Genomic DNA, 19967 nt, shown 5'->3' with positions numbered 1-19967 from the left:
CCCACAGCAAACACCATTCTCAATGGTGAAAAACTGAAAGCATTTCCTCTAACATCAGGAACGAGACAAGGATGTCCACTCTCTCCACTATTATTCAAAATAGTTTTGAAAGTCCTAGCCATGCCAATCAGAGAAGAAAAAGAAATAAAAGGAATACAAATTGGAAAAGAAGAAGTAAAGCTGTCACTGTTTGCAGATGACATGATACTATACATAGAGAATCCTAAAGACGCCACCAGAAAACTACTAGAGCTAATCAATGAATTTGGTAAAGTTGCAGGATACAAAATTAATGCACAGAAATCTCTTGCATTCCTATACACTAATGATGAAAAATCTGAAAGAGAAATTAAGGAAACATTCCCATTTACCATGGCAACAAAAGAATAAAGTACCTAGGAATAAACCTACCTAGGGAGACAAAAGACCTGTATGCAAAAAACTATAAGACACTGATGAAAGAAATTAAAGATGATAACAACAGATAGAAAGATATACCATGTTCTTGGATTGGAAGAATCAATACTGTGAAAATGACTATAATACCCAAAGCAATCTACAGATTCAATGCAATCCCTATCAAATTTCCAATGGCATTTTTACAGAACTAGAACAAAAAATCTTAAAATTTGTATTGGAGACACAGAAGATGCCAAACAGCCAAAGAAGTTTTGAGGGAAAAAAATGGAGCTGGAGGAATCAGACTCCCTGACTTCAGACTATACTACAAAGCTACAGTAATCAAGACAATATGGTACTGGCACAAAACCAGAAATACAGATCAATGGAACATGATAGAAAGCCCAGAGATAAACCCACGCACCTATGGTCAACTAAACTATGACAAAGGAGGCAAGGATATACAATGGAGAAAAGACATTCTCTTCAATAAGTGGTGCTGGGAAAACTGGACAGCTACATGCAAAAGAATGAAATTAGAACACTCCCTAACACCACACAGAAAAATACACTCAAAATGGATTAGAGACCTAAATGTAAGACTGGACACTATAAAACTCTTAGAGGAAAACATAGGAAGAACACTCTTTGACATTAATCACAGCAAGATCTTTTTTGATCCACATCCTAGAGTAATGGAAATAAAAACAAAAATAAACACATGAGACCTAATGAACCTTAAAAGCTTTTGTAAAGCAAAGGAAACTACAAACAAGACGAAAAGACAACCCTCAGAATGGGAAAAAATATTTGCAAACAAATCAGCGGACAAAGGATTAATCTCCAAAATGTATAAACAGTTCATGCAGCTCAAAATTATAAAAACAAACAACCCAATCAATAAATGGGCAGAAGACCTAAATATACATTTCTCCAAAGAGAACATACAGATGGCCAAGAAGCACATGAAAAGCTGCTCAACATCCCTAATTATTGGAGAAATGCAAATCTAAACTACAATGAGGTTATCACCTCACACCAGTTAGAATGGACATCATCAGAAAATCTACAAACAACAAATGCTGGAGAGGGTGTGGAGAAAAGGGAACCCTCTTGCACTATTGTTGACAATGTAAATTGATACAGCCACTATGATGAACAGTATGGAGGTTTCTTAAAAATCTAAAAATAGAATTACCATATGACCCAGCAATCCCACTACTGGGCATATACCCAGAGAAAACCATAATTCAAAAATGCACATGCACCCCAATGTTCACTGCAGCATTATTTACAATAGCCAGGCCATGGAAGCAACCTAAATGCCCATTGACAGAAGAATGGATAAAGAAGATGTGGTACATATATACAATGGAATATTACTCAGCCATAAAAAGGAACGAAACTGGGTCATTTGTAGAGACATGGATGAATCTAGAGACTCTCATCCAGAGTGAAGTAAGTCAGAAAAAGAAAAACAAATATTGCATATTAACGCATATATGTGGAACCTAGAGAAATGGTACAGATGAACCAGTCTGCAGGGCAGAAATTGAGACACAGATATAGAGAACAAACATATGGACACCAAGAGGGGAAAGCAGTGGTGGGTGGGGGTCGTGGTGTGATGAACTGGGAAATTGGGATTGACATGTATACGCTGATGTGTATAAAATGGATGACTAATAAGAACCTGCTGTATAAAAAAATAAAACTCAAAAATTCAACAAGGGCTTCCCTGGTGGCGCAGTGGTTGAGAGTCCGCCTGCTGATGCAGGGGACACAGGTTCGCGCCCCGGTCTGAGAAGATCCCACATGCCGCAGAGCGGCTAGGCCCATGAGCCATGGCCGCTGAGCCTGCGTGTCCGGAGCCTGTGATCCGCAATGGGAGAGGCCACAACGGTGAGAGGCCTGCGTACCGCAAAAAAAAAAAAAAAGCAATTGTATAAAATAATATTTATATAATGTATGATTAAGCCTATAACCTATAGAGATGCAGTATACTTGCCAATAACAGCACAAAGGAGATGGATGGGAGCACAGCTATATTGGGATAAGGAAATGACTCCAGATGGTAACTCAAACACAAGAGCACAAATGAAGAGAACCAGAAATGATAAATATGAAGGTTATTATAAAAAAAGCCATAAATATTTACTTACCCTCCTTTCTTCTCTCAGCTTCTTTAAAAGTCATAAAATTATATAAAGTCATAATTATGACAATGTATTGTTAGGATTTTAACATTTATAGATGTAATGTCTATAAAAGTAAAACAACAAAGCAGGGTAAGGACCTAGAACTATGCAAAAGTAATGTTTCTATATCTCACTAGAATTAAGTTATAAAATGCTTAGAAGAAAACATAAGGGTAAATCTTCATGACCTCAGATATGGCAATGGATTTTTAGCTACAACACCAAAAGTATGACCGACAAAAGAAAAAAAATAAGTAAATTTGACTTCAACAAAATGAAAAATTTTTGTGCTTCAAAGGACACTATCAAGAAAGAAAAAGACAACCCACAGAATGGGAGAAAATATTTGCAAATCATATATCTGATAAGGCACTTGAATCTAGAATAAAGACTCATATCTCAAAAATAAAAAGACCAATAATCTAATTAAAAATTGGGCAAAGGACCTGAACTGACATTTCTCCAAAGAATATATACAAATGGGCAATAAGCACATGGATAGATGCTCAACATCTTTAGTCATCAAGGAAATACAAATCAAAACCACAAGGATACATGACTTCACACCCACCAAGATGGCTAGACTAAAAAAAGTCAGATAACACCAATTAGCTAGGATATGGAGAAACTGGAACCCTGTACACTTCTAATACTAATGTAAAATGTTGTAGTCACTTTGAAAACCAGTCTGGCAGTTCCTTAAAGAACTAAACAGAATTACCATATGACACAACAATTCTACTCTTAGGTATACACCCAAGAGAAATGAAAACTTATGTTCATATAAAACTTGTACATGAATGTTTATAGCAGCATTATTCATAATAGCCAAAAGATGGAAATAACCTGAATGTCTATCAACTGATGAACATATAAAGATAATCTTTTACATCCATATCATTGAATATTATTCAGCCATAAAAAGGAATGAGGTATTTAATGCATGCCATAACATGCATGAACCTTGAAAACATAATGCTAAGTGAAAGAAGCCAGTCTCAAGACCAAATATTTTGATTCCATTTATGTGAAATGTCCAGAATGGACAAATCTACAGAGATTGAACATAGATTAGTGGTTGCAAAGGCCTGGTGCAGGAGGGGGAAGGAGGGTGACAGCCAAAAGGGTAGCAGGTTTCTTTTTGAGGTAATGAAAATGTAAAATTGACTATGGTGATGGTGGTATATACCACTGAATATACTAAAATCCATTGAATATACTAAATCCACACTTTAAGTGGGTGACTGTATGATATGTGAATTAATCTCAAAAAAGATGTTTAAAAAAAAACAAATGAAAAAGTATATGATCAGTGTCATGATCAAGAGTCGAGGACTCGCTAAACATATATAAAAAGGCACTATGGAACAAGTATATGATGCCTCAGTTTCTATCATATAAATATTGATGAAATAAATCCAAAATTCTATAATTCAAAATTCATTAAGTCCTTTTAATATTAATTAGTGTAGTAGAGAGGCAATTGTATAATAATCATTACAATTTAGGTCTTATCATATGAAATCCTCCCATTTAAAGGAAAAACTATTTTTCTTAATAAACTCAAATTAATAATAATAAACTCAAAATGGATTAAAGACCTAAATGTAAGACCAGATACTATAAAACTCTTAGAGGAAAACATAGGCAGAACACTTTCTGACATAAATCGCAGCAAGATCTTTTGTGATCCACCTCCAAGAGTAATGAAAATAAAAACAAAAACAAATGGGACCTAATTAAACACAAAAGCTTTTGCACAGCAAAGGAAACCATAAACAAGACAAAAAGACAACCCAGAAAATGGGAGAAAACATTTGCCAACAATGTGAATGATAAGGGATTAATCTCCAAAATATACAAACAGCTCATACAGCTCAATATCAAAAAACCTAACAACCCAATCAAAAAATGGGTGGAAAATCCAAATAGACATTTCTCCAAAGAAGACATACAGATATCCAAGAGGCACATGAAAAGATGCTCAACATCACTAATTATTAGAGAAATGCAAATCAAAACTACACAGCATCACCTCACACCAGTCAGAATGGCCATCATCAAAAAATCTGCAAACAATAAATGCTGGAGAGGGTGTAGAGAATTGGAAACCCTCCCACACTGTTGGTGGGAATGTAAATTGGTATAGCCACTATGGAGAACAGTATGGAGGTTTCTTAAAAAACTAAAAATAGAATTACCATATGATCCAGCAATCCCACTCCTGGGAATATATCTGGAGAAAACCATAATTCGAAAGGATCCATGCACCCCAATGTTCATTGTGGCACTATTTACAATAGCCAGGACATGGAAGCAACCTAAATGTCCATCAACGGAGAAATGGATAAAGAGGATGTGGTACATATATACAATGGAATATTACTCAGCCAAAGAAAAGAACAAAATAATGCCATTTGCAGCAACATGGATGGACCTAGAGATTGTCATACTGAGTGAAGTAAGTCAGACATTGAAAGACAAATGTCATATGATATTGCTTATATGTGGAATCTAAAAAAATGGTACAAATGAACCTATTTACAAAATAGAAATAGACCCACAGACATAGAAAACAAACTTATGGTTACCAAAGGGGAAAGGGGGGGGAAAGGGATCAATTAGGAGGTTGGAATTAGCAATACACATTACTATATATAAAATAGATAACTAATAAGAACCTACTGTATAGCACAGGGAACTCTACTCTATACTCTGTAATGACCTATATGGGAACAGAATCTAAAAAAGAGTGGATATATATATATGTATAACTGACTCACTTTGCTGTACAGCAGAAACTAACATAGCAGAAACTAACATAACATTGTAAATCAACTATACTCCAATAAAAATTAATTTAAGAAAATGAAAATATATGATCAGTGTCAGGATCAAGAGGCAAGGACTTGTTAAACATAGATAAAAAAGGCACTATGGATTAAGTATATGATGCCTCAGTTTCTACTGTATCAATATTAATGAAATAAATCCAAAATTCTATCATTCAAAATTCATAAGTCCTTTCAATATTAATTAGTGCAGTAGAGAGGCAACTATATAATAATCATTACAATTTATGTCTTATCATATGAAATCTTCCCATTTTAAGAAAAAACTGTTTTAGGTGTTTCCCTCTATGAATAGTGGTCTAGTAATTATTAGATAAGTATCTTTAGAATTCAACAAACATTCACTGTGTGATTAGGGTCTGTCACAGTCTTAATTACCCTTATATAAATATCTAACACACAGAAGGCAATAAACAAATACAAATGAATGGCCTTAATGGCTGTCATTTATCTATACTAGAACCTAGTCTCCTCATCTGCAAAATTAGAAGGGCTGGATATGATCTTTTCTTTTTTTAAAAAAAAATACTTTGTGGAGTACTTTACTTTTTTTTAATTTATTATTATTATTTTTTATTTTTGGCTGCTTTGGATCTTTCTTTCTGCACATGGGCTTTCTCTAGTTGCGGCGAGTGGGGCCTACTCTTCGTTGCAGTGCGCGAGCTTCTCACTGCGGTGGCTTCTCTTGTTGCGGAGCATGGGCTCTAGGCGGGCGGGCTTCAGTAGTTGTGGCATGCAGGCTTCAGTAGTTGTGGCTCGCGGGCTCTAGAGTGCAGGCTCAGTAGTTGTGGCACACGGGCTTAGTTGCTCCGTGGCATGTGGGGTCTTCCTGGACCAGGGATGGAATCCATGTCCCCAGCATTGGCAGGTAGATTCTCAACCACTGTGCCACCAGGAAAGTCCCTGATCTTTTCTAAAGTAGTAGTGTTCAATAGAAATTTCTGCAATGATGGAAATGTTCCACATCTATATGGCTATTCAGCTCTTAAAATGTGACTAATGCAACTGAGGAATTAAATTTTTAATTTAATGTAAATTTAAACAGTCACAGGAAGCTAGTGACTACCACATTGCACAGCATAGCTCTAGGGCAAAATCCTGTGTGAAAAACACATTTCACAATGCATTCCAGTAACCACATACACATGGTAATGTATATATATGTATTTGTAAAACAATACTTCCCTTAATACATATAAAGCATTGATATTTTCTTTCCTATTCTACTAAATTTCATCTAAAACAAAGTGCTGATCCAACCCACTAACGTGATTTCATAACACTGCACTAAAGTTCCTTTCAGCTCTAAAATATGTTATAAATACTAATGATTGTCCTGAAAGTATGCATTCAACATTTATTTTGTAATCTTAACCACAAGTGACTAATTAATCTGAAAATCTGCCTCAGGTTGTACCAGGTTTTACTTTAAAAGCCTTATAATCATTCCTTAATCTCCCTGTTAAATCAACATTTTTTAAAAAGAGGCAAGAGTTGCATGTCTTTAAGAAGTAGAAAACAAAGGTAACATCTTTTCCTTGTTTTTCATACTTCATAAATGGTAACCAAAGAAATGGCAGGATATATAGGAGAGAGTGAAGGAAATTGTGGGGACAGTGTTCATGTAAAGAGAGAAAGCTAACTTTTTATTGTCATCACCTCCTCTGAATCTCCTAATGACGTCTCCTTCCCCCTCATTCTTCGAGCCTGAAAGTCCTACAAATTTTATCTTTTTTTAAATTAATTTTTACTGGAGTATAGTTGCTTTACAATGTTGTTTTAGTTTCTACTGTACAGCAAAGTGAATCAGCTATACATATATCCCCTCTTTTTTGGATTTCCTTCAAATTTTATTTTAACTTCATCTGGCTTATTAGAGGACTAGAGAATAAGACTGGTTCCCAAGAGATCACATGTTACAATTTCAACTACAAAGTGCTTTTAAAAAACCTTAATAAAAGGATCTGGATTTGCTTCTCTACCCTAATCTGCCATCTCCTATCATGAAATCCTCACTAGTCTAAACTATAAGCAGTTCTACAGAAGTTTCATGCTCTCTCTTACCTGTGGGCCTTTGTATATGCTATTCCCTCTTTAGCTAACTTCTAATTTTTCAGGTCTTGGTTTAGATATCAGTTACTCAAGTCAATTTTCTCCACCTCAAGATTAGTCTTGATGCCTCTCATGTATATTCTTCCAGTACTTTGTACCTTCCCCATCATTGCACTACTGTATTAATTGCCTGTTTACTTATCTATTTCCCCTACTAGATTTTAAACCCTTTAAGGACAGGGTGTATATTTTGTACTGTTCACTGATGTAAAGATGTTCAATAATTACTGAATGAACATATGGATATAATTCCTTCAGCATTCCTCATGTCTAGTGTCATACTCCCTGCTTGGAATGTTCTCCCCAGTTCTACTGCCAGCATGAGATCCTCTCTATAATCTAGTTCTTAATTATCACTATTTCCTCTGGATGCCTACAGCCCTTATTATTCATACTATTCATCTGATATTTAATCTACTATGTTGTTTTTTAGTTATTCTTGTAATGCATAGGTCCAATCTCATTAACTAAATTGTCCAGCTTGAAGATATTACTGTGTTTCTCTTGGTACTCCATTACCTAGCATAGCACTATGTACATAGCAGACATTAAACATTTGTTGACAAAGAATCAAAATTTGAGAGGTTGTTTCTCATATGAAGCTGACAACACTTTAGCGATACAGATGAACAAGGGGTGCCAATTAAGCTTTTTGTCAATTATAGGCAATAAAAAGATATAGTGAAGTACGAATACAAATAACAATAAAACACTATTCTTAAGTGAGAGATAATAATGAACACAAGTATTAAGATGCACTGTAGCCATAGCTACATTCATTAAAGACAAGTAGCCTTATGGCTTCCAAAGTGACCTGTGTACACAAAAGAACACTGTTTTTCAGATCAAAGGATAATCGTGTTTACATATGAATTTAGGGCGGTCTATGTTTTGGAGACACAGATAATTACGGTTTGGGCCTATCAAGGAGCCCTGTCAGCAAGAAAGCTAACTGGTGCTAACTCAATTTGCCGCTTGTTAACAGGCAGCTTGTTATCTTCCAATGCCCTCCAAACTGCTACTTCCGACTGAGTAAAATCTTAACCATTGGCAAACTGGTTCCAAATTCCATTACTAACTTTGGAAAGTAGCCCAGTTCTCCTTGCATTTAGAAAAGTAAGCAGTATGGGAATGGTGTCTACCCTGCCTCTTATAAACTAAGAGAAAAAACTGTAAATCCTGCGAGAGTCACCAGCGCTCCAGGTGCCCTCTGCCTGGAACCTTCCGTCCTGTTCCCATTTACTGTACCCCAAAGATTTTCTTCACCCCTTCCTCAAATTTCCAACCCTAACTTCCTTCACTTACTGCTGCTCCAAGTTAGCCCTGACCACCTTTCTTCTTTGTACTGGCTCTGACCTGAGAACATAAGGGCAACCTTTTCCCTATAGGTCCCCTTGTCCTTCACCCTACACTTCCAAGTGAACGGCATCTCACCTGGGAGATTCCAGCAGTTCCCGAGCCGCCGAGCTGACGTGACCTCCATTGCGGACCTGGGCCCCAGACAGAGACTAGGGGCCGGATCTGTATCACGGCGTGGCGACGCTTTTCGAAAGCAGCCGCCGCAGCTGCCCAGCCCCAAGAAGGTATCGCGAGCAGCGCCATCTTGAGCGAGGAAAGAGGACCCGAGAGCAGAGGATTGTGGGACGCTGGCGGTCCAAACTACTCACCCCGCCCCCCTCCCTGGAGGAGAGCGGAAACAGCTTCTCTCTGAAGATTCGGGTCCTTCAGCGCAACCGCTTTTTTTCTTCTAGGGCCGGTCTTTGAGTGTTTTTTTTACACAGCAGGGAGTAACGAAGTAACATTCTTTCTCTCTTTTCCTAGATTTGTCAGGTAAAACACAGGATGCACAGTTAAATTTGAATTTCAGATAAACAATGAATCATTTCTTAGTATAATTATGTCCCAAATACTGCATTTGCTAAATCTGGCAACCCTATCTTGTCAATCATTTCTCTCTTCTGCCGCCTCCAACTCAGTGCCAAAATCCACTCTCTCCATTTTCCCTTTGAATATTCTTATCACTCTCCTGTGTACTAACGCTTAGGGCAGATTAAACTACAGATATTGATTTCCCCGGGAAGAAGGCTTCATCTGTGAGATTCACTGCCTGTGAGAGTCACTTGCTGTGTTGTAAGTGCTTTCGTTTGGCTGATTGTTCTTTTTCGCACAAACTTTGGAGCAGTTTTCCTTGGTCTTTTGCTCTTGGTAGAGTTTTAAACACACACACACACACCTTTACTCTGCTAATTTGCCTCTCTACCTCTTCCCTTTGGTTTCTGCACATCTAATTATTGCAAAACAGCTGGATTCGCTGAAGGACGGTAAAATGAAAATGTATGCAGAGGAGTCCATGTTTAAAGACAGGTTTATATTCTTTTGTCACCACTATCATCCAACAAAATAATGTTGAAATATGTTTACAGTTATCTAGGAAACTACATTTCCAAGTGTAAATGTAACCTGAAGCCCTGGCGACAGTAATGCGTTTGCACTTTTCTATTCATTGCTGCGTTCTCAAACTTTCACACAAGACAGGCAAATAATTATTAACTCCTTATGTAGAGGCACCATGGACTAATGATAAATCTGATAAAGACAAAGGATATGCATGGCCCATGCAGGTAGCTTTACTTTGTTTCAGGATTCATATTACACCCCAGGTTTCCAGGGTAAGAGGATGCTTGAAAGGAATTATTTACAGAAGAATAAAGTTTCCAGTTGAAGGGAATTCCATGTGAAGGAAATGGCATTTTTAACAGCAAGAAGTCGAAAGAAAACATTTCCAGGTTCAGGAGTCTAGGGAGTGTATGGCAGAGAAGAGATGAGCCTGGGTGAGCAGAGGCCTGATGATGAAGGGGCTTGTATTTCATTTTAAGAAGTTAATGCTTGATTCTGTACCAAGTGAATGGTTTTAATCAGGAAAGTAACATGATCAGATCTGTATGTTCATTAAACCACTCTGGCTTAAGTAGTAAGGTTGGACTGGAGGGAGTTCAGATTGGAGTCATGAATTTAATGCCATAGTCATAAAATAAAGGCCTGAACCTGGCAGTAGCAATGGCAGTAGATCAATTCCAGAGATATTATGGAGATAGGACTGACAGAACTTAGTGATTGATTGGATGTTTCTGGCTTATTATTGTCTAGTTGACAAATCAATAATGGCCTCTTTCATTAATGCCTACCTATATCATCATCAGTAAATATTTACTCAGCATCTATTCTGTGTTATCAACACTTTACACTAGAGAAACCCTAGACTCTACCAATGATTTCTATTAGGGCTGAGTATTGCCACTGAATCTTTCTACCCAGGTAAAGTATTGTCCAGTAATGCTCTTAATTTGTTTTTAATGTAGGCACCTGGGAGTTCCCTGGCAGTCTAGTGGTTAGGGCTCCGTGCTTCCACTTCAGGGGGCACGGGTTCAATCCCTGGTTGGGGAATTAAGATCCCAAATGCTGCGCAGGGCAGACAAAAAAAATTTTTTTTAATGTAGGAACCTATACAATATATATTTTGTGAGAGACTGTCAGATATAATGCGACAAAATAATATCTTAAATTTTTATACTTTCGGAAACACTCACACACATTATCTTGCTGGATCTTAATCACAGCGTTTTGGGTGTATTCCTTGTTCCTAGTAGATAAAGAAGATCAGGGCCATGTGGTGACAGAGTCAGAACTAGAACCATGGTATTCTGGCTGCTATTCCACTGTTCTTTACACTAAAGATGTTACCTGCACTCAAATACAAGATTTAATTGGAAGTCTGTACCGGCCATATAGAATTATAAGATTTTAAATCAGGCAAGATCTCAGAATTCTGAAACATCTGACCCTACAGATGATTTCTCAGGAGTTTTGAAAAGTTTCATTAGAATCACCTACAGGCATTATTGGCATGGAACAACAGTTGTGAGGTCTTTGACGGGAATCAAAGCATTTTTACCAAAGTAGTCTCGTTGTAAGTCAACTCCTCTGATTAAGAAATGTGAATAACGTTGGAATAACAAAGTAGTTACTCTATGATGAGCTAAAATGAGTCGAACATGAGCCAAATAAGCCAAAGAAAATTTCCAGTGCACCCAGAAATACAACATGAAGCATAATGAGAGTTGTGTACTGGGGGAGAACTGAAGCAACAGGCCAAATTGGGCTGCAGCAACTTGACACATAAGTGTTGGAAATAAGTTAGAGAGACAGAGGAACACACATAAAAGCCACTATAAATAGCTGTTGCAGACACAGATCACATGACAATACTTTGGTTATGCAATAATTGTATCTATACTTGCCCAAGGGTACTTACCTATTAAGCAGCAGAGCCAGAACTCAAACCTAAGCCCTGACCCTAAAGTCTGTGCTGTCAACCTAAACTGTAATGCCTCCTCATGTATTTCTCAACAAGGCCCATAGAGTTTAAGGAGCATAGCAAAGCTGTTTTCATTCCCTAATACTGTGGGCAATCCTGTGTGTTGTAAAGCAGCAACCAAGCTTTTCTTGGCAAAGAATGATCTTGTGGAAATTTTCCTGTGACTGTGGGACTCCATGCAGATGGCACAATAAGAATCATTCTCTTTCTGAGAACTATGCATACCATTGCTCAGAAAGTAATCAAGTGGATCCCTTAGAAATGTTGCTAGATATACCATGATTTCAAGCTCCTTGAAAATCTAATTAGCTTGCTGTTTCATAGATCCATGGTTTTACTCTGATGTGAAGGAGCCAGTGAACTGTGAAAATATGTCTTCTCATCTGTGTGCCATGTAGGTCCATGATGAAGCTGTATGCAGCATGATGTTTTTAATCTTTCAGAGCTCACTTCAGTTTTCACCTTAAACTGTCCCTTAAAAGAGAGTGGTGATTTCAACAAGATGATCCAAAGGCCAGCAGAGTGGAGTGAGAAAATGAGAACAGAAAGATCAGAGAGGGTTATCTGGGAAATTATTTTAATAAGGCAGGTTACAAAGGGGTTAATAGGCTTGAGTATGACATCAATCTTTAGGTTGAGCCTGATGAAGATTCTTTTCAGACTACTGACGTAACATCTTTAAGATTCCTCTGGCTATAAAAACCCATGACTATGTGATTTCTTACTAAGCAGAAAATCATTACTTTCCTTATTTTGAGTGAGGCTTTCTAGCAAAATCGGATTTTTAGAAAGATCTATTATTATCTAGGCAACTGCAATAATTATTACAGAGTATCAATAATCATGGAGAAGGAAGGGAACACAGGTACATGGAGGCAGTACTGGATGGTATGATAAAAAAAGGGTCTATATGACATTGTATTCACTTCCTGTTGTTACATAACAAATTAGCACAAACTTGGCAGCTTAAAACAACATACATTTATTATTTCACAATTTCTGTGGGTCAGGAATCTTGCTACAAATCAGCTGCATCTTCTGCTCAGAGCATTACCAAGATAAAATCAAGGAGTCAGTCAGGTCGGCAAACTCACCTGAGGTGTGGGATACCTCTTCCCAGCTCCCTGGTTGTTGGCAAAACTCACTTCCTTGCAGTTGTCAGACAGAATTCATTGTTTTAATGCTGGATGTTGGCTGGGAACTGCTCTCAGCTTCTAGAAGCATCCTCAGGTTCTTTCCAGGTGACCCCTTGATAGGCAATGAACTTGGTTTCTTCTTCAGGGCCAGCAAGAGAATCTCTTTAGCTTATGTTTAATTGAGATAAAATTGGTGTATAACATTGTATTAGTTTTAGGTGTACTACAAAATTATCTTATATACATAAATATTGAAAATGATTACCACACTAAGTTTACTTAGCATCCATCACCCAACATAGTTACTAATTCTTTCCTTGTGATGAGAACTTTTAAGATCTACTCCCTTTTCTCCACTGTATATTCTTGCCTCCTTTATCAAAGATAAGGTGACCATATGTGCGAGGGTTTATCTCTGGGCTTTCTATCCTGTTCCATTGATCTATATTTATGTTTTTGTGCCAGTACCATACTGTCTTGATTACTGTAGCTTTGTAGTATAGTCTGAAGTCAGGGAGCCTGATTCCTCCAGCTCCGTTTCCTTTCTCAACATTGCTTTGGCTATTGGGGGTCTTTCGTGTTTCCATACAAATTGTGAGATTTTTTGTTCTAGTTCTGTGAAAAATGCCAGTGGTAGTTTGTTAGGGATTGCATTGAATCTGTAGATTGCTTTGGATAGTAGAGTCATTTTCACAATGTTGATTCTGCCAATCCAAGAACATGGTATATCTCTCCATCTATTTGTATCATCTTTAATTTCTTTCATCAGTGTCTTATAATTTTCTGCATACAGGTCTTTTGTCTCCTTAGGTAGGTTTATTCCTAGGTATTTTATTCTTTTTGTTGCAGTGGTAAATGGGAGTGTTCTCTTAATTTCACTTTCAGATTTTTCATCATTAGTGTATAGGAATGCAAGAGATTTCTGTGCATTAATTTTGTATCCTGCTACTTTACCAAATTCATTGATTAGTAGTTTTCTGGTAGCATCTTTAGGATTCTCTATGTATAGTATCATGTCATCTGCAAACAGTGACAGCTTTACTTCTTTTCTGATTTGGATTCCTTTTATTTCTTTTTCTTCTCTTATTGCTGTGACTAAAACTTCCAAAACAATGTTGAATAATACTGGTGAAAGTGGGGAAGCTTGTCTTGTTCCTGATCTTAGTGGAAATGGTTTCAGTTTTTCACCATTGAGAACGATGTTGGCTGTGGGTTTGTCGTATATGGCCTTTATTATGTTGATGTAAGTTCCCTCTATGCCTACTTTCTGGAGGGTTTTTATCATCAATGGGTGTTGAATTTTGTCGAAAGCTTTCTCTGCATCTATTGAGATGATCATATGGTTTTTCTCCTTCAGTTTGTTAATATGGTGTATCACGTTGATTGATTTGCATATACTGAAGAATCCTTGCATTCCTGGAATAAACCCCACCTGATCATGGTGTATGATCCTTTTTTTTTTAACATCTTTATTGGAGTATAATTGCTTTACAATGGTATGTTAGTTTCAGCTTCACAACAAAATGAATCAGTTATATATATGCATATGTTCCCATATCTCTTCCCGCTTGCATCTCCCTCCCTCCCACCCTCCCTATCCCACCCCTTTAGGTGGTCACAAAGCACCAAGCTGATCTCCCTGTGCTATGCGGCTGCTTCCCACTAGCTATCTACCTTACGTTTGGTAGTGTATATATGTCCATGCCTCTCTCTTGCTTTGTCACCGTTTACCCTTCCCCCTCCCCATAGCCTCAAGTCCATTCTCTAGTAAGTCTGTGTCTTTATTCCTGTTTCACCCCTAGGTTTTTCATGACATTTTTTTCCTTAAATTCCATATATATGTGTTAGCATACGGTATTTGTCTCTCTTTTTCTGACTTACTTCACTCTGTATGACAGACTCTAGGTCTATCCACCTCATTACAAATAGCTCAATTTCGTTTCTTTTTATGGCTGAGTAATATTCCATTGTATATATGTGCCACATCTTCTTTATCCATTCATCCGATGATGGACACCTAGGTTGTTTCCATCTCTGGGCTATTGTAAATAGAGCTGCAATGAACATTTTGGTACATGACTCTTTTTGAATTATGGTTTTCTCAGGGTATATGCCCAGTAGTGGGATTGCTGGGTATGATCCTTTTAATGTGCTGTTGGATTCTGTTTGCCAGTATTTTGTTGAGGATTTTTGCATCTATGTTTATCAGTGATTGCCAACAAACACATGAAAGAATGCTCAACATCATTAATCATTAGAGAATTGCAAATCAAAACTACAATGAGATATCATCTCACACTGGTCAGAATGGTCATTATAAAAAAAACTACAAATAATAAATGCTGGAGAGGGTGTGGAGAAAATGGAATCCTCCTGCACTGTTGGTGGGAATGTAAATTGATACAGCCACTATGGCAAACAGTATGGAGGTTCCTTTAAAACTAAAAATAGAACTACCATACTACCCAGCAATCCCACTACTGGGCATATACCCTGAGAAAACCATAATTCAAAAAGAGTCATGTACCACAATGTTCATTGCAGCTCTATATACAATAGTCAGGACATGGAAGCAACATAAGTGTCCATCAACAGGTGAATGGATACAGAAGATGTGGCACATATATACAATGGCATATTACTCAGCTATAAAAAGAAATGAAATTGAGTTATCTGTAGTGAGGTGGATGGACCTAGAGTCTGTCATACAGACTGAATTAAGTCAGAAAGAGGAAAACAAATACCATATGCTAACCCATATGTATGGAATCTAAGAAAAAAATGGTCATGAAGAACCTAGGGGCAGGACCGGAATAAAGACACAGACCTACTAGAGAATGGACTTGAGGAAATGGGGAGGTGGAAGGGTAAGCTGGGACAAAGCGAGAGAGTGGCATGGACATATATACACTACCAAACGTGAAATAGATAGCTAGTGGGAAGCAGCCGCATAGCACAGGGAGATCAGCTCGGTGTTCTGTGACCACCTAGAGGGGTGGGATAGTGAGAGTGGGAGGGAGGGAGATGCAAGAGGGAAGAGATATGGGGATATATGTATATGTATAACTGATTCACTTTGTTATAAAGCAGAAACTAACACACCATTGTAAAGCAATTATACTCCAATAAGGATGTAAAAAAAAAAAGATCTACTCTCTTAGTAACTTTCAAATAATATCCAACACTGTATAGTTAACTATAGTCACCATGCTGTATATTACATCCCCAGGACTAATTTATCTTATAACTGGAAATTTGTACCATTTGGCCACCATTTTACTTTGACTCTTTCTTTCAGGAAAGACCTGAATCCCCTTTTAAAGGACTTGCCTGATTATGTGAGGCCCAGTCTGAATAATCTCCCTTTTAATTAACTTAAAGTCAACTGATTAGGGACCTTAACTACATCTGCAAATTCCTTCACCTTTGCCATATAACATAACCAAATCAAGAGAGTGGCAGCCCATCATATTCACCAATTCTTCCCATACTCAATGGGAAGGGGTTATACAGGACATGTACACTAGGGGCAAGAATCTTGGGGGCCATCTTTAAACTTTGCCTATGATGAAAAACTGAGGTTCAATATCAAGTTGTAAATGAATACATATGTCCGCACAAAAACATATAGATGAATATTCATAGCAACATTAATCATAATAGCCAAAAACTGAAAACAACTCAACTGCTCATCAACTAGTGGCTGGATAAACAAAGTGTGATATATCCACACAATGGAATATTATTTGACAATACAAAGGAATGAAGTATTGATATGTTACAACATGGATAGACCTTGAAAATATTATGCTAATTGAAAATATTCAAAACACCACATATTGTATGGCTCTATTTATATGACATTCCCAGAATAAGCACATCTACAGAGACAGAATGTAGACTAGTGGTTGCCTAAGTCTTTGGGGTTTAGGGGTAAGTGCTGGAGTGGCTTCTAATGGGTATGGGTTTTTTGTTCTGGGATGATAAAATGTTCTAAAATTGATTGTGGTGATGGTTGCACAACTCTATGAATAAACTAAAAGCTATTGAATTATATTACTGATAAAGGTGAATTAGATGGTATTTGAATTACATCTCAATAAATCTGTTAATAAAAGATCAAGTTGTACTACTTGATAACTTCTTTGAAATTCAGGAATTTAAACCCAGTTTTCTCATCCTTCAGTGGATGTAACACTTACTTTACAAGGTTGCTGTGAGGATCAAATGATGTAATTATGGGGAATTGTTTTGTAATTTGCAAAATGCTATACAATTTTTAAAAATCATTATTATGTAGTCTGTAACTCTGCAATCAAGGCAAATCAAGTTAATTCTTTTTTCTGTCTGTCTTCATAATAGCACTCAATATAATAATTCTTATAGCTGGGTCTCAATTCTATATTTCCAGAGCTAAATCCTTCTTGCCATCGTATGTACATTTCCTTTTACTCTTAACAGTAATGGAGAACAGTTGCTCAATACTATCTCTCCTTTCATCTACTTGAAGTCTTTTATTTAAAATTCCTCAATCTTCTCACCCATACCAGTAAGCTAATTCAGTTTCAAAGCTAAATAGGCACAATTTCTTTAACATTTACTCATGAATCCTCACAAATTAAAATAACATTGCCCCTCTTCTGATCCTTTTATATGTAGGAGATAAATAAGGGCTGCAGGCTTAAAGGTAAGATCTGCCTTGAGGTCTATCTACAACAAATGATGTTTAAAGCAAACGTCATGGAAAGGATAAGAGAACAGGGACTGGAGGCAACACTTTATTTGGTTGAAACTAAGATGAATCCAGAGATTACAATTCTCTGGCTTGAAGTAGCAGATGAAATCACAGAGGGAAAAGTTGACAGGCATGTCAATGACATGTTAAAATGCTTGCAGTATAATGCTAAAGGGAAAGGCTAAATTTTAAAAAATAGTAGATGTAGTATATTCATGTAGAGAAGAGTTGAAAAGTGGAAACGGCTAGTTGGTCAATTTTTTGATTAGTCAAATTTTTTTAAGTTTTCTAATATTGTTTTCTGCTTTCAAATAATAAATATAATGTAAAATAAGGAAGTATCCTCATATCATGGAGAGTTCCTAAAATATAAGTCATTCTATAGTGTGATTCTGGAGACAGATTATTAGTAAGATCAAAGTGAAAAATTATCAACTGAGCCCATAACCAATAAAAGACATGTTAAATTTAGCATTTAAACAGGATACAAAGCACACTGTAAAGTCATCTAAACTTCAACTGCATTCCCAGTGGACATGAGGCAAATTCATAAAAATGGTGCAGGGAGGGCAAGCATAATGAGATTTTCTTAGAAATTTTGAAAGATCATATCAAAAGAGAACTTTCAAATCATTATCCTAATGTCCCATCACTTGTGACACCAAATACAAGGTTTAAGAAAGTATCATAAATCATTACAGAGAACTTACCAAGTCTTAACTTACCTGAGGAATCTGAATTTTTGCCTTGTCCATGATTATTTAAAAATAATAATATTATTATCTTCTACCATAACAAAATTAAACAACTTATATATCTATGATTATTCAAAAATAATAAAATTATGAGCTTCTGCTGCTATGATTAAAAATGAAAAATACTAAATGGACATATTTACAGAATATGTCCACCTGAGTTTATTTTACCTTCACAACAACTAAGAAGAATTTGAGCTCATAGATGAGCTGACTTACCCAAACACAGCTGCTGCAGAACTTGTACCCAAGTGCTCTAATTTACAAATCTATTTTGAGTAAATGGTGAGTCAAATTCAGGAAATTCATTAAGGAAATAATAGTAAAGGTCAATGAGACCAAAGGGAACTGGGAAGAGGAATCAGAATTTCAGCAGTTTGTGGAATTCAAACTAAGGTACTGAATGCATTTCACTAGTCTCAGGTCATTTGTAGTCTGGTACATTAATTATACCCAGTAGCTTCATTCTTGCTTTCCATTAGAACTAATACCAATAATTTTTATGCCTATTAATATGCATGGCAACTCTAGATAATTAAGTATATATTAATGAGAAGTTTTAAGATAACATGATGTCCTATTTAGAGGCTGGGGAAATTTTAATAAGAGAAAAAACTATCCCCCATTCCCCAATTCCCAACCTTACTCATCTCAGTATAGTAAATCATGAAATTATGCCAGTTCTTCCTGCATGATGCCTCTAATTTCAGGTTAGGGTAATATCAGTGGTTTTGAAACTGAGCAGGACTCTGCAGGGCATTCCCAGGGACAGAGCCTGCTCCCAACACCAGCCCCCACCCTGTGTCCCCTGCCTCTTGTTTGAAGAAAAGCTTTAGCCTCCTAGGCTTTCCTCAAGTTCCAAGGAGCAAATTTAATCAGAGAAGTGAGAAAATGCAGAAACAAAGGAGAAGAGTCAAGCAAGACAAAATAATAATAGTTTAGCCATGAAACACAGTCAAGGACCTTTAGTTCCTCCTCAAGGGCTGTAGATAATATCCTGAGCCATAATCTTGAATTGTTTTGCAGACACTAAAACCCCCACCAAAAAAAAAAAACCCACCAGGTGGAAGAAGTTAACTGCATGCTGACCACAAGTACATAGACCCCAGACTGGATAGAATTGGAAGGTTGATGATGTTAACTCCCAAAACACCACCCTGTTAACTCACCACCAAACAATCAGAAGGATGTACATGAGCTGATCATGCACCCCATAACCCTCTCCCTCACACTGTCTTTAAAAACCCTTCCCTGAAATCCATTGGGGAGTTTGGGTCTTCTGAGCATGAGCTGCCCATTTTCCTTGCTTGGCCCAACATTGGGCACCTTGCAATAAATGCTGTACTTTCCTTCACCACAGCCTGGTGTTAGTACATTGGCTTTGCTGATGTCTGATAAGCAAATC

The 19967-nt window shown here is 37.0% G+C and overlaps 1 protein-coding gene across 4 annotated transcripts in view; it reads right to left on the bottom strand.

Annotated features, from left to right (window-relative positions):
* Positions 1 to 9172, bottom strand: part of ABCB7 (ATP binding cassette subfamily B member 7) — a 145596-nt gene extending 136424 nt beyond the window's left edge. For all 4 annotated transcript variants that reach the window (XM_060136850.1, XM_060136851.1, XM_060136852.1 and 1 more), the window contains exon 1: positions 8996 to 9172. In XM_060136850.1, coding sequence (XP_059992833.1) covers positions 8996 to 9163 — 168 coding nt within the window. In that variant the 5' untranslated portion in view covers positions 9164 to 9172. The remainder of the gene's footprint in view (positions 1 to 8995) is intronic.
* Between the last annotated feature and the right edge of the window lie 10795 nt (positions 9173 to 19967).

Source organism: Lagenorhynchus albirostris, chromosome X (genome assembly GCF_949774975.1).
Source record: "Lagenorhynchus albirostris chromosome X, mLagAlb1.1, whole genome shotgun sequence".
Lineage (NCBI taxonomy): Eukaryota > Metazoa > Chordata > Mammalia > Artiodactyla > Delphinidae > Lagenorhynchus > Lagenorhynchus albirostris.
This window is presented reverse-complemented; position numbering and strand designations above follow the sequence as displayed.